This window comes from Acanthaster planci, linkage group LG12, assembly GCF_054643075.1.
Source record: "Acanthaster planci isolate LZ-2023a linkage group LG12, COTS_SCS, whole genome shotgun sequence".
Lineage (NCBI taxonomy): Eukaryota > Metazoa > Echinodermata > Asteroidea > Valvatida > Acanthasteridae > Acanthaster > Acanthaster planci.
In genome coordinates, this window is record NC_141788.1 from 4,132,054 (window position 1) to 4,144,723 (window position 12,670).

The window sequence follows — 12,670 nt, forward strand, 5'->3', positions numbered from 1 at the left end:
ACAGGTGGTGTCAGATTATTTCATGTTGATCTTGGGTGCACCAGTGGTGGTCTGAATATCCTTGAAATGTCTCATGAGATTGCATTCCACCATGAATCATCACAAACGACCGTCATGTTTACGTCAAGTCTAACAAGCCCTTCCTCCACTGTCCTACTCTTTCCAGGATTGCCTCCACGTCATCCAGTCCCATGGCCACTTCTCCACTGAAGGCTACCAAGGCAGCCACGGCAGCCAGTCACAGTGCTGCGCCCCGTCGCAGCACACGGCACTCGGCAGCTGCCAGCTCTCCCCTCAAAAGGTAAACTAGCTGTAAATTGATACAGAAAAGGGCAAAAACCTTGGTAGCCTAAAAGAGAATGAGCTCATTTCATGAAATATCAACTGTGCACTGTACTCATTGTACTGAGAGCTGTTGGCCAATCGAGCATGAAATTGCCGAGCACACACGGGAGGGTCCCAGAAATATCTGCTCCATGATACTACATCCAGGGGACTGAGTGCACCTGTAGTCCAGGTGGACTCCTTGACCATACTATGAAACGTACTGGAGATCAGTGTCCAACCTGGGCTATGAGTGCTTCCCTTTGTGCATGGTCATCCTTGTTTGGATTGGTCAGAGCGATGTCTCAAAAGCCAAAATAATGCAGCACAATCATGTCCTCTATCCGACGGTAAGACCTGCTTAATGCAGCACATTAAGGGTATTTTACGGGAAGGAAATTATGTTGGAAATGGTTTACTTTTGGTGATGAGCTGAAGACTCGTTCCACAGTTTACATCATTCTGTTGATGGAGACAGCATACAAAATAACGCTTATCAAGCCACACAGAATATGTGTATAGGTCTCTCTCAAATGATGCCACTTCTTACGGATTGCCACAGAATTTTTTACTTCAATTTTTGTGACGCGCATCGGCTTGTGCCGTATTTGGAGCATATTACGTGAACATGATCAGCGCGTAGCACGTTTTTGAACATGTTTCGAACATTTTGCGCTCTGTGCGCACACGAACCTGTTTGTTTTACGTTCACAGTTGCAATTTTCCTTCAAAGATGGGGCCCAACGAGAGAGATCTATAAGGGCTATTGTAATTGAAAAGTCCCTATCGTGCATTTGATTGTCCTTTACCAAGCATAGTCTTAGATAAAATGTTGAGCAAAATGCTGGTGGTGGATGGGGGTGTCTTGTGTGTAGCCGACAGTAATGCATTAGTACCATACATGTAAATGTTGCGGAGTTAATAGAAACATTGGTGGAAGCATTGGTATAGGGACATCTGCAATGAGCCTGTTTGGTATTCCAACGCGCAAGCCCAACATGAAGCGCATCCAAGGATGTTCAGTCGCGTGTGCGAGCCTGTCCCATCGGTGCAGCGCTATGCGGACTCGCCCACGTGCTTTGGTCCCGGATGACTTTGCTTTCTGAATTCCGCCCTGAGATTGACGTGCGCCCCCAAGCGGCAAAAGAAAGACAGGTGGTAGTACGTTTTCCAAGCAAGTTCTTGCACGCATTCTGCGTGTACGCAGCGACCATACATTAAGGAATAAATTCGTTGCGCGTACTCAGCGTGCTCCCAGTCAAACACGCCACTGATCTCCATTATAAACGGGCGCCTATGCAGTGAGTACCCCAAAAACAGGCCCTCTTTTGTTGGGCTCGGAGCGGATACCAAACTGGCCCTGCTTCTTACATTTCATAGTACGCTGCGCCTGTGACCATTGACGCACAAATGCCATGCAACAAATATTGTCAATGCCTTGCTTCGCTAATGAGGTGAGAAACGCTGGTCTGCGGTGAAGGGAACGGTGACGTGCAGGGTCACCGACACTTTTCAATAGTCTCTCTTTGGGAACTGTCTGACTGGTATTGGAAAACAAGTTACATGTAGAAGAGATAAACATAATCACCGCGGTGGATGACAAATACAGTAAAAAAGATAATCGATGACTCGCGGTGTCGTGTTGCTGGTAGCGACGTTTCGGCTGCTAGTGCTGCTAGCCTTCATCAGGCAACTGAAGTCTGGATACATGTAATTAAAGTTACATGTAATTGTACTTCACAATCACACAGACATGCATCGTACGTTCAGTAGAATTGTAGGTTTGAACAAACTCTTTTCAAGTCACTCAAGAAATGTATCACAACTTCAATTTTCCGGATTTCCCAGGCAGCAGTTCAGATGTTACGTTACTCACTTGTTTTAGTCCTTCAATTTGGAACCACATGAATGTTCATGTACACACATATTTGTGGTTGTTGCTCTTGCCATGCCATGGATTGTGACTGTCACGTTACAACCCTGGACTCTACCGTTTCTTTGGCATGGTAGTCTGGCAGGCACCAGACTTCAGGTGGTTTATCTGAGCACAAAGTATGTTTTGAGTGCATGCGCACAGAATGCACATTACCCGTTAACCCCGGCATGAATTGTGAATGCATCTTGAAGTCAGGGAAAGTTACAAAGTTGGAATGATATCCCACAATAAAACAACTGAATGATAACACGTTACAGATTTATTCAGAGTGGGAAGTTGGCTTTCTTGTAGCCTTGACCAAGGCTAGTGGCTTATTCTGTTTAGAGTTTGTCCACCTAGTCTTTTTGTGAGCGTCTGGATAGCCAAAGCTGCTTGTCTGGGTTAGTCAATCACATGAATATGTACCAGTTAACATGATGGTCTATTTAAATACATGACCTCCATGCAGCTACAGGCCATGTAACCATCTTAGATCATCCCAGTTCGGCTGACAACCTCCTGTTCAATTTCTGTCATGTCATTGTGAAACAAGACAGCTATGTAGAGGGGTCTGCTCTTAAAAAATCTATTCAGTGCCCTGTGAAATCGAAGTAGTAACTCCTCAGGGACCACTATCCGAAAAATGGCTCATTCTCGTCACTCGCATGTTACCAAAATGGTCAATATGGACGTTAAAAGCAGCAGAATCTAAACTTTCACTCACTAACTGTGCCAGATGCGCATCAATAAGAGGTGAAAGCAGCGAAGCAACCCAGTAAAGTAAGGTTGGAGACCTGTGGCCTTCTTTGGTGCCCTCATGGGGCTTGAGGAATGCAGCCTTGGTCAAGGTTACAATGTATCCCTCTCCAAGCTGGCTGAATACCTACCTGTAATCCCCACCCCAGCCTGCGTCTCGTACTGTATAAAACTTGCCGGTGCCCTACCTCGTTCTGATTCCAGTATGGTTTCCAACCAGGTCTTTTCATTACTACTTCAGAGCATGGATTAATCACACTAAAAATTCTTTCGCCCTGGAGGAAAAGTTTTTTCATTTTTTTGAAGTGGGATCCACAGACCACAACCATACACGGATACCATATAAAATTCGAATGACTTCAAATGTTCATATCAAAGTGTAACTGAAATGATTCCTTTTCCCCGTGAGATCTGACTTAACAATAACCTGATCTTATCAGGGGGGAGATAGTAGTTTTGTTTTTATTTTTTCCAAACACGCAAGGACCTGACTGCATGTTAACCTCTTAACCCAAGTCCGGTTCCCTTCTCTCTCTCTCCCCCTTCCTCCGCTCTCTGTAGCACGTCTAGGATTAACAAAGAGTATAGCACAGGGCATAACGCGGGCGACTACTCGTTGCCAACATCGCTGAAATACCTCTCCCGATCTACCAGTACGCCAGTAAGTTGGAGGCCAGTGCCACCATCCCCCTCGACCCATTTGCTGACACCTTAGTCTGGTCACTTTTCCCCCTTGCTTTGTATCGTGTGTTTAGTATTCATGTGTGTGTTAACTTTAAAACGGCACTGTGTTCTCTACGAGTGCCAAGTGGGCTAGTTGTCCATAACTGATTGTGTGCAGTGAATTTACTCTTTGTTTTCATTTGGATCAGTTTCATGGTCACTTTAAAATTGGCCCTTTTTTTGTTTTGTTTTATATGAAATCGTTTTTAAGTTTTGATAGTTACGGTGTTACCCTTTCCAATTTACAGGCTTTGCCATGCATGGATTTGCAGGCCGAGATAAAAAGAAGCATTTTGGTCAGCTGTTCTTTTTTAAGGGTCATATGAAAATTGTTTTTTAGGCGTCTTAAAGTACCCACATCAGTTATGCTTTGAAAGTCCTTAAAGGAATGAAGTACAGTGTTACAGAATTTCAACTTGCATCACACAGGCTGGGTGGCGTGGAATTTTTTCCCAACTATGAATGCAAAAAAAAAAAAAAAACAATTGATGCTGTTGTGAGGTTTTTACTTCTCCTTTTTTGCTCCACTATTCTTACAGTTGGCACAAAATAAAACAGCGTTAGTTTGCATTTGCTCAAACTAATCTTAACTCTTCTTCCAGTTTCAAATTACTAACCCTCGATTGCTTGCTTCACTTCAAAGTTCTCTTTTTCACTTTCATAATTTTAGCAGAGATTTGCTGACAGTAAATTATGTAGTCTCTGCATGCACATTTTTGTACTCGTTTGCATTTGCATAATTCAAAGAGATATATTTTTCATGCATCATTCATCAGGTGTGTTCTCATGCATTGTAGCTGATTAAATAATCATAATTTGCATTTGCGTATTAATGTTAAAAAAAACCTCGTCTGCAGTAGTGTTAGAAGCTGTGAATGTGTTGATTGCTGTCTTGATTAGTGATTGGAGGGTTGTTGTCCATGTAGAGTGCATAAATTTTATACACGCATATGTATGAGGAACAGGAATATTTATCATGTACAGCATGAAAGTGTGCCCAGAGGTGAGCTTTTAATGAGCCCTGGAGTTGCACAGGTGGCCTTGTGTACTACATTTACAAGTGTAGACTTCTTCAAACTGTTGTCTCAGCTGCTGGAGGTGAAATCAGCTTGATTTCCTCAAGAGTAGACCCCAGTGGGGTTGACCATGGGTCTGCAAGGCGAGAGCCCTTCACACCAGCACCGGGTTTGTACACAGTTTTTGCCAAAATTCTCAGTTCGCTTTGTGGATGGAAACTTTTAGCGAACCCTGGTTCCAACCTGGGCTGAAGTTTACCCCACTGTAGAATGTGGGACCCACATGTGAACTTTGTTGGATTGTAATAAGCATGAGAGGGGCTTCCTTAAAAATCAAGAGGTTCAACATTAGCTTGGACCTGAAGATTTTTGGTATTGTAATGACATCACAAGGCTTTATTCTTTCACCAACGTGTCTAGCCAGCAGGTGAACACATGCCTTACTGACAACAACCCTCCAAGCTGTGTCTACGTACCATTACCATTCACAGTCTTTTGGTTTTTTGTCTTAATACATTGTTTTCTGTGTACCCCTCCTCCAATCCCCCCTCCCCAAATCTCTTTCTGGTCTTGGCTTAATTTTGCAGATGATACAGCAGTTGTATGCAGAACATGATAAAATGTACAGGTTTGAGGACAGTAGGCGGTGAGTCAGTGTGCACACACCCCCATACCCATCATAGCAGACACAACCTCCTTCGGCTGATCCACCGGGTTCACTGCCTAATTTCTGCACCTGCTGGCCTCCTAACTTTTCACCCATACCTTGGTCTTCTTGGCTTTCAATGACTCAGAAATCTTTCACAGAGATGGTTTTTCAGCACTTTCTGAAGCATTAGCTTGAGCCGGAAAGTTTCCCAAATGGAAGACACTCGAACTTTTCCAGCTAAGACACGTTCATGTATGCATTGCACTTTGCCTCCTTCATGCATGCTTGTCGTACAGCAAGAAGGACTTTGCTCGAGGATTTCCCGAATCACGAGCATTTGGCTTGCATGACTTAAAAGAGTAGGTGTCAATTTCATAGAGCTACAGAGCACAGAAATTTCACTAAGCTCGTAAAATATTCACTTAGCAAAAACAGGCTACCTGCCAAAATGTCATGCAGTGTAATCTTGTCACTGGTATCCAGCCATTTTTTGCTTAGCATCAATCTAAATTTGCATAGTAGTATTTTCTGCTTAGCAGCTCAATGGAATAGTACCCTGAGTAAAGTGTACATGGTATTTCAAAGCACCTGCAGTCCATCCAGTTGTAGGCTGCATCCAGACCTGTTGTCTGAATCTAAGTGTAGATCTTTACATTTGACATATGCAGCAACACATTAATGGACATAGTTGTAGCTCTGAAACACTACTTCAGAGACGGTCACTAACTTGTTGGACAGAGTGCATTGGTAGAGTCACTCTCACTTGATTGAGCCATTCACTGCCATTTCAACTCAGCAATGCCATTCAATATCATCTTTGATTGTGGTCACATGGTTGGTGATGACCACTTCCACCAACCGATCAAACATAAGGTCGTTGACAGTGAAAAGGTTTTAAAAGCAGCTACCTTTTTTATTGTGACTTCTGAGTTCTGACATACAATAAGAAACAGCTCCATCATAATTACGCACTCAGTAAACCCTTTGGACATGGTGGCAAGTAAACTACCAAGCACAATTACCCATGCTAACCTCAACCAGAAAGCAGCTAAGTCGGACTCATTTGTGCCAGGATAAGCTCTTACTTCTTTACTCACATGAAGCCCTCCAGGATTTCGTAATTTACCCGGGAGCTGCAAGCAGTTTTGTTTGTTTTGGGTTTTTTTTTTTTAGATTTCTCTCTCTCTCTCTGCTGCTCACCAGTTTTCATCATCTCACGTGAAGAATTGTAGAATATATTAAGGTGGCTTCTGCCAGGTTCTGTTGCTTGTCTGTGGTACCATGAAAAGTTCTCTGTGGAGGGCATCTAATAAAACAAATCTCTCTTTAAATGGCGCTCGAGGAATTTTCTCCTTGGTGTGTGGCATTCACTGCAGTTAATCGCTCTGCTTTTTTGGAAATAATACTACTTGGCGTTTGAAAGTCAAGGGATGTCGCTGGGCTAATCGATCAGGGGGGGGGAGCGAGGGTCAGTTGGACAGGCATGCTTTACACATGGCTGAAATCAGTGCAGTGCCAAGATACAGCTCTGGTTGTACAGAGTTAAGTCTTTTTCAGGTTCTTTAACTAACTGTTTATCAAAGCCATGCCAGATTTCCTACCCTGCCGGCCTTTTTCCTTACATCTACTTCTATCAGCAATCTGCCCTGTTTCCTTTCTGTACATGCTGCCCTCTGCCATTGTGAATTCAACAAGATTACTAATTTCAGTAATCAAAAGCTAATGGTTGCAGTTACTAACACTATCTCTCTTGTTTGCTTTTGCCATTTACATTGTCTGCTCTCTATTACTCTAAAACATTACTCTGCTTTGTACTATTCCATGTACCTAAATGTCAGCTTGAATTCTTTCATCAGTATGTCTTTAATCCATCCAAAATTGTTTGTTTAGTGACTTTTTAAAATGTTCACGAGCTGGGTGTTAGTGTTTGCTTAGAGAAGCATAAGTCTGTATTTCATTTTGGTTACATTTTGAAATTGAAAACAATGCATCGTGCAATCAACACCACTTTGCTGTCTGCATTAGTGTGCTTGAATCTTCACGTTTCTGGAAGGAAGGGGAAGTTTTTTGCTTGTTTTTCTATTCGTTTGCCCTACTCAACAAATTTTTGTCTTTCTTGCAGTCGTACAAGTCAACGTATTCATACTATTAGGTCGTCTGTGCCCCATTAGTTAGCCCTTCACCCTGAGAGCTACCGCAATGCTGCTCGGACAGTGCAGGAAGCATTTATAAAGGGATTTTGCCTTGGAGATTGAATCGTCATGGCGTGCCACCAAGAATGGAAGGGAAGGAGAGAGGAAAAATGACATGAACTCTCTGACAACATGTGCATGAGTTTGAGGATGAACTGTTTTGGATCGACAGTCAAACAGGTCTCATGGTGTGGACCACTGGCCCCGTCTTTATCCGCTCTGTGCACAGTTGTGTGGGGGCGCTGTACAGTGCTGCCTGCGGGCACCTTGTGGGTTTTAGCAGATGCAGCCTGCATCTCCTCCAGCACTGAAGAACAGACAATCCCCAGGGGCCTGTTGACCCCTTACAGTGGCGACTGTGCGCACGTCAGCCCCTAGAGGGCCACAACGTGCACTGAGTGAATACTTTGAGAGAGATTATCTCAGTATGCTGTCAACAGAATGAGTACCCACTGCTGTCAGTCCAGTGTGTGTGTGCACAGAGTCTCCAATAGACCTGTGCTTGGCGTTGAGAATCTTACCCACATTGAATTTTGTAAGGTCTGAATCATTTAAATCATGGTGACAGTGTCCTTGCGAGCATACACCGGACAAGTCGTCATGCAGGCAAGGCAGCATCAGGTGACTTCTTCGTAAACCCCACATGTAGGTCACACTTTGGAATGCTCGCACAGGTGCTTATAGGCCTACAGCTGCAATTAACACTGAGGGTTTCTGACCGAATCGTTTCAGTCCGTATAACCCACACTTGTGAGATTTGTCTTCTCCATACCCCACCCTGAGATCTAAAGGTGTGCGACAACATCCAGGGAAATTGTCATCTCCTTTAGACTGAAAGGGTAATGGCCCACCGGCGGATGCTTGAATTCCCCGAACCCAGCACGTATTCATACCATAGAGACCAGTTCCTCTGGAGATCCGTTCTTACATCGGGCATGCTACGGCCTTTTTTCATCATAGTTTGTGGTGGGAGAAATGTCCAGTCGAATGCATTCTGTTTGCATTACAATTTATGTCTTTTTTTTGTCCAGATGTAGCTTTTAGTTTATTTAAGATATTCTTATGTTTACTATTTGATTCAATTATCAAATTTCCTTCAAAGGTCGATTATTTTGTTTTTGATAGAAATAGACATTTGTATTTGAAACTAAATACGTTAAGACATACGTGTATAAACTGGTTTCATTTCAGGCGTTAAAAAATAAGCGACACCCACTTCTAATAGGGGGACGTTCTTCAGTGCCACATGTTGTCACTGTTTTCATGAATTCAGACATCTTGGGCAGCAAGGAATCTAAGATTCTTCTCCCAACCAAAAGCTGGCTCCAGTGTATGTCACTGCGAGCGGTTGGACATCCAGGCTTGAGGCCCGCATTGAAAAATCACACATCTAACCATTCTGGTACATGCACATGAAGAATCAGTTTGGCACTTCAAGCGAGGACAATCTGACACTTGTAGCTGCAGCCATTTCCAGTTAAACCAGTTAAAAGTTGAAGTTATAAAAAGTCAAAACAGTGACTGCTCGAGTTTTCAACCGTCGCATGTATGTCTCAACGGATTTTATGTCACGTTTGTATGTGTATATAACGAGTAGGTTTCTTTCCCACTTTAGGGGAATTTTATAGCACCCAGCTAATACCTTTATTCATGAACTTTTTTAGTATTCAATCACTGTAATTTTCTATTTTTATGAATGCATTTTTCTCCTTGATAATGGAAGTTTAATATTGTCATGTCAGACTGCATGTACAGCACACGTGCATTTTAATCGGTTTGCGTATGTTTCTGACAAAAGACTGTTACTTGTTTTTTTCTTTTTTTTTCCCGTAGAAAATTTTTCAATTTTGAAGGAGTGTTGCTCCATTGGACTGTTACGTACACGTAGCAGTACTCTGTGTGTTACACAAAAGATGCTATTTTTGGAATGTGTACAGTTTAGGTAACAAGACTTTTATGAATCGGATATCGGTGTTCAAGTGTGTGTATGTAGATAAATATCCATGAGAATTTGTCTCTCTCTTTTTTCCATTTTTTGGGTTTTTTTGGTTTTTGTTCTTTGGTCACGTCGTGGCAATCACAGAATTCTTCCATTTCTTAAAATGCCATACTTTTTGAAATCTGTACAGAGAAGACATGCCCACAGTTAGAGTGGTGCTTTCACAAATATTGAAAAAAGAAGAAATGTTTAGGTTTGTTAAAGAAAATGTTAGTCTATTTTTCTAGAAATTTGAGAGAGTATTATTGTTGTAATCTGGATGATGGACATTTTACAAGTTTTCCTCGATGTAATACATGTTAATCACACTGGGTTTGCCACAGGAAACTTTTATTTCCTGGGATAGTCTTTGCTGTTGAAGCCACAAAAGTTGACTGGTTGGGGCACCGTTTCCTCTCCCCCCCCCTTTTTAATTTCTTCTGAATTCACCTGTCCATTTCTGGCCAATATCCCAGGTATTCACATCTTGTCTGCGTGAGAGTAAGAAATGAGAAAGTTTTTTGTTCAGTGTGTCATTTAAAATTTCCAGTCTTGGTAGCTAGAATCCACAAACAGGGTTTTTCAAACCCAGGGAAGTCTGCAGTTATGGCATTAGTGCATAGCTATCTGTCCCCGAAAGGCTTCTGTCACGTGTGCACTGGATCTTAGTCCAGCATTGGTCAAAACAATGTCTCATTTTCGATATCACTTGTAACTTTGAATTATCGAATGGAGAAATTACGAATGGTTTACAGCACCGAGAAGATTGTACCATGCATTTGTGTGCTTTAGTTGCTGTCTGTTGGTTGACCCATTTAAGTATTCAGCATGTTCATGTAGGCTTGTGACGAAATGGATATCCAGCAACAATTAGAAATTTGCAAATTAAGTTAAAATTTACAGGTGAAATTGCTACCCAGCTATTTTTCATCTCACTCTCAGGAAAAAAATTCCAGTTGTTTTAGTGCTTGTGTAAGAATGAAAAGGGGACAGGTATATTTGAGGCTTCGTGACGTACAATTTGAACCCTGTGTCTTTGTCAATATTAGGTCAGTGTTTGTGCAAACGAGGGGCTAAGTTTGTTTAGGTGGTCTCATTTGCTTCACATGGGCACAGTTTCCTAATTGGGTCGAAGTTGATGATTCAGTGTATGCGATTTACAACCTAGGGCAAGTTCAGATGCAATTGTCGTTTGACCACCGGATGTAGCCCTTGTCAAACAATTTAGTACAATCTCACTGTTACTCACATTTTGCCTTTGGCTGTGGCTCTTGCAGAATACATGACATCTCAAAGAATAATATTCATGTGAATAGCTCCCCCCACACTTAAAACATCACATTGGCTACTGATAACCAGCAGTGCGACCCATACCACAGGGCCTGGTTCAAAATTGTCAACTAGAAGATCCAAACTATCCACCGTGCAGGCTGTTTTGGTCAAACTACAGTGAACTGCAGATCAGACATCATTTGAACTTGCCTGTAGACCACTCCCTCACTGCGTAACTTTGTGGGTCTTTTTTAAATTTTTTATTTATACATGTATGAATAGTCCTCTGTGTTGCTGAGCAATAAGCCTTGCATGCCAAAATCAGAAGGTTTTCCTTTTCTTACCAATCAATTTGCCATGATGTGTTTCTTACAAGTTTTACTGTTCCGGTGTTAAACTCTCTATTGAGGTTAATTGCCTACTCACTCACATGATGGTGCACGCACATCTGTCTTTGAGTGACTGCAAACGTGAATAGTGTGGGGGATGCATTTACAAGATGGCGATGTTTTTAAATTTTTAATGGTTTTGATTTTTGGTGTAATTTGCAACATACTCCTACGTGTCCTCTTTCCAAGCAGTGAAATATTTGTCCCACAATTTAGTCCCATTTTGCACAAGATTATTTGACAGTTCCATACCTGTTATGTAGGATTTGATTTTAATTAGTATTGGTTTTTGTTTTTAAGCTTGTACAATATTTATTAATTGGATTATTCAGGGCAGCAGTAATTCTTAGATTATTTGGATAACATTCCGCTGTTTTAATAGTTACAATGTGTAAATATGCTTGGTATTTGGTGTGTATAGACAATTTTAAAGCCTTTTGGCTTTTCAAAATGAATTGGCAAATATACATTGATTATGATGCTCCTGCAAATGCCAGAGTTAATTTTAAGTTGCTTCTGAAGGTGGAATCCCCTCCTTTGGGAGAAAAATTTGATTTTAGGGCCGAGCACTCTTCGGTGCATGGATTGAATGAACATTTCAGCATGTATTGAATGTATTCAGTTCCTGAAGCGGATTGATTGTATGTAGAATTAAGCAATTAGTTGGTATGCGATGTTAGAATGGCCGACAGGTCAAGAAGTGTGGACACGCAAATCTGCACAAAATTACAGAAGTCTGGTTCCCAACATTCTTTTGTGCACAGCTACGGACCATTTTTTTTTCTCTTTGTTATAACGGGTTTTATATAAAATTTACACCCTTTGGAGGTCAGACACGATGAATGACCATTGTTTCTGAGCAGGCCTGTTTACCACTTTTTTCTTTTTTAAAGGAAAAGTTAAAACCATTTTGAAGGGAGCATTCTTATCAAAAAGTTACACGACGATATAATAGATGGCATCGACAATAGTTTTCCTTTGCTTTGTTGAAGTAACCTGAACATGATTGCTGTATTTGTGGGGACTTTGTTCCAGAATTTGTGCCAAACTCACCCCTAGCACCTTGTTGATAGTTGCCCATCCCCTCGGAGGGAGAGCGGACAAACCAAAAGAAATGAATGTAGTTTGTAGTGGAATTTTTTTAAATTGAAATCTGATATCCTTATCAAGCCCTCCCTCCTTCTCCCGTTATCAAGGCTGTTTTCACTGGAGACTTTGGTGGCTCGGTTTGGTGCATGGTATGTTTGTGATAATGGAATTAAACTTTTCAAGACACCAGTATGGATGGATACAGTTGTCTGGGATTTCCTGTCAGATTGTTGTGCTGATGGAACAGTAATATTTAACCGTTGCCACGTTGTCAATGTGTGGAGTGCAGTCCCAAGGAACGGCACCTTATACAAGTACATGTTTATTGGACACCAGTGTTTACTCAAGGTTGAATTGTATCTCTTTC

The 12,670-nt window shown here is 41.8% G+C and overlaps 1 protein-coding gene across 1 annotated transcript in view; it reads left to right on the forward strand.

Annotated features, from left to right (window-relative positions):
- Positions 1-12,495, forward strand: part of LOC110977396 (dual specificity protein phosphatase CDC14AB-like) — a 32,508-nt gene extending 20,013 nt beyond the window's left edge. The window contains 4 exon segments of the mRNA XM_022231473.2: positions 167-301; positions 3,557-3,656; positions 5,322-5,380; positions 7,506-12,495. Of these exon segments, the coding sequence (XP_022087165.2) occupies positions 167-301; positions 3,557-3,656; positions 5,322-5,380; positions 7,506-7,554 (343 nt within the window). The 3' untranslated portion in view covers positions 7,555-12,495.
- The last annotated feature ends 175 nt before the right edge of the window (positions 12,496-12,670 follow it).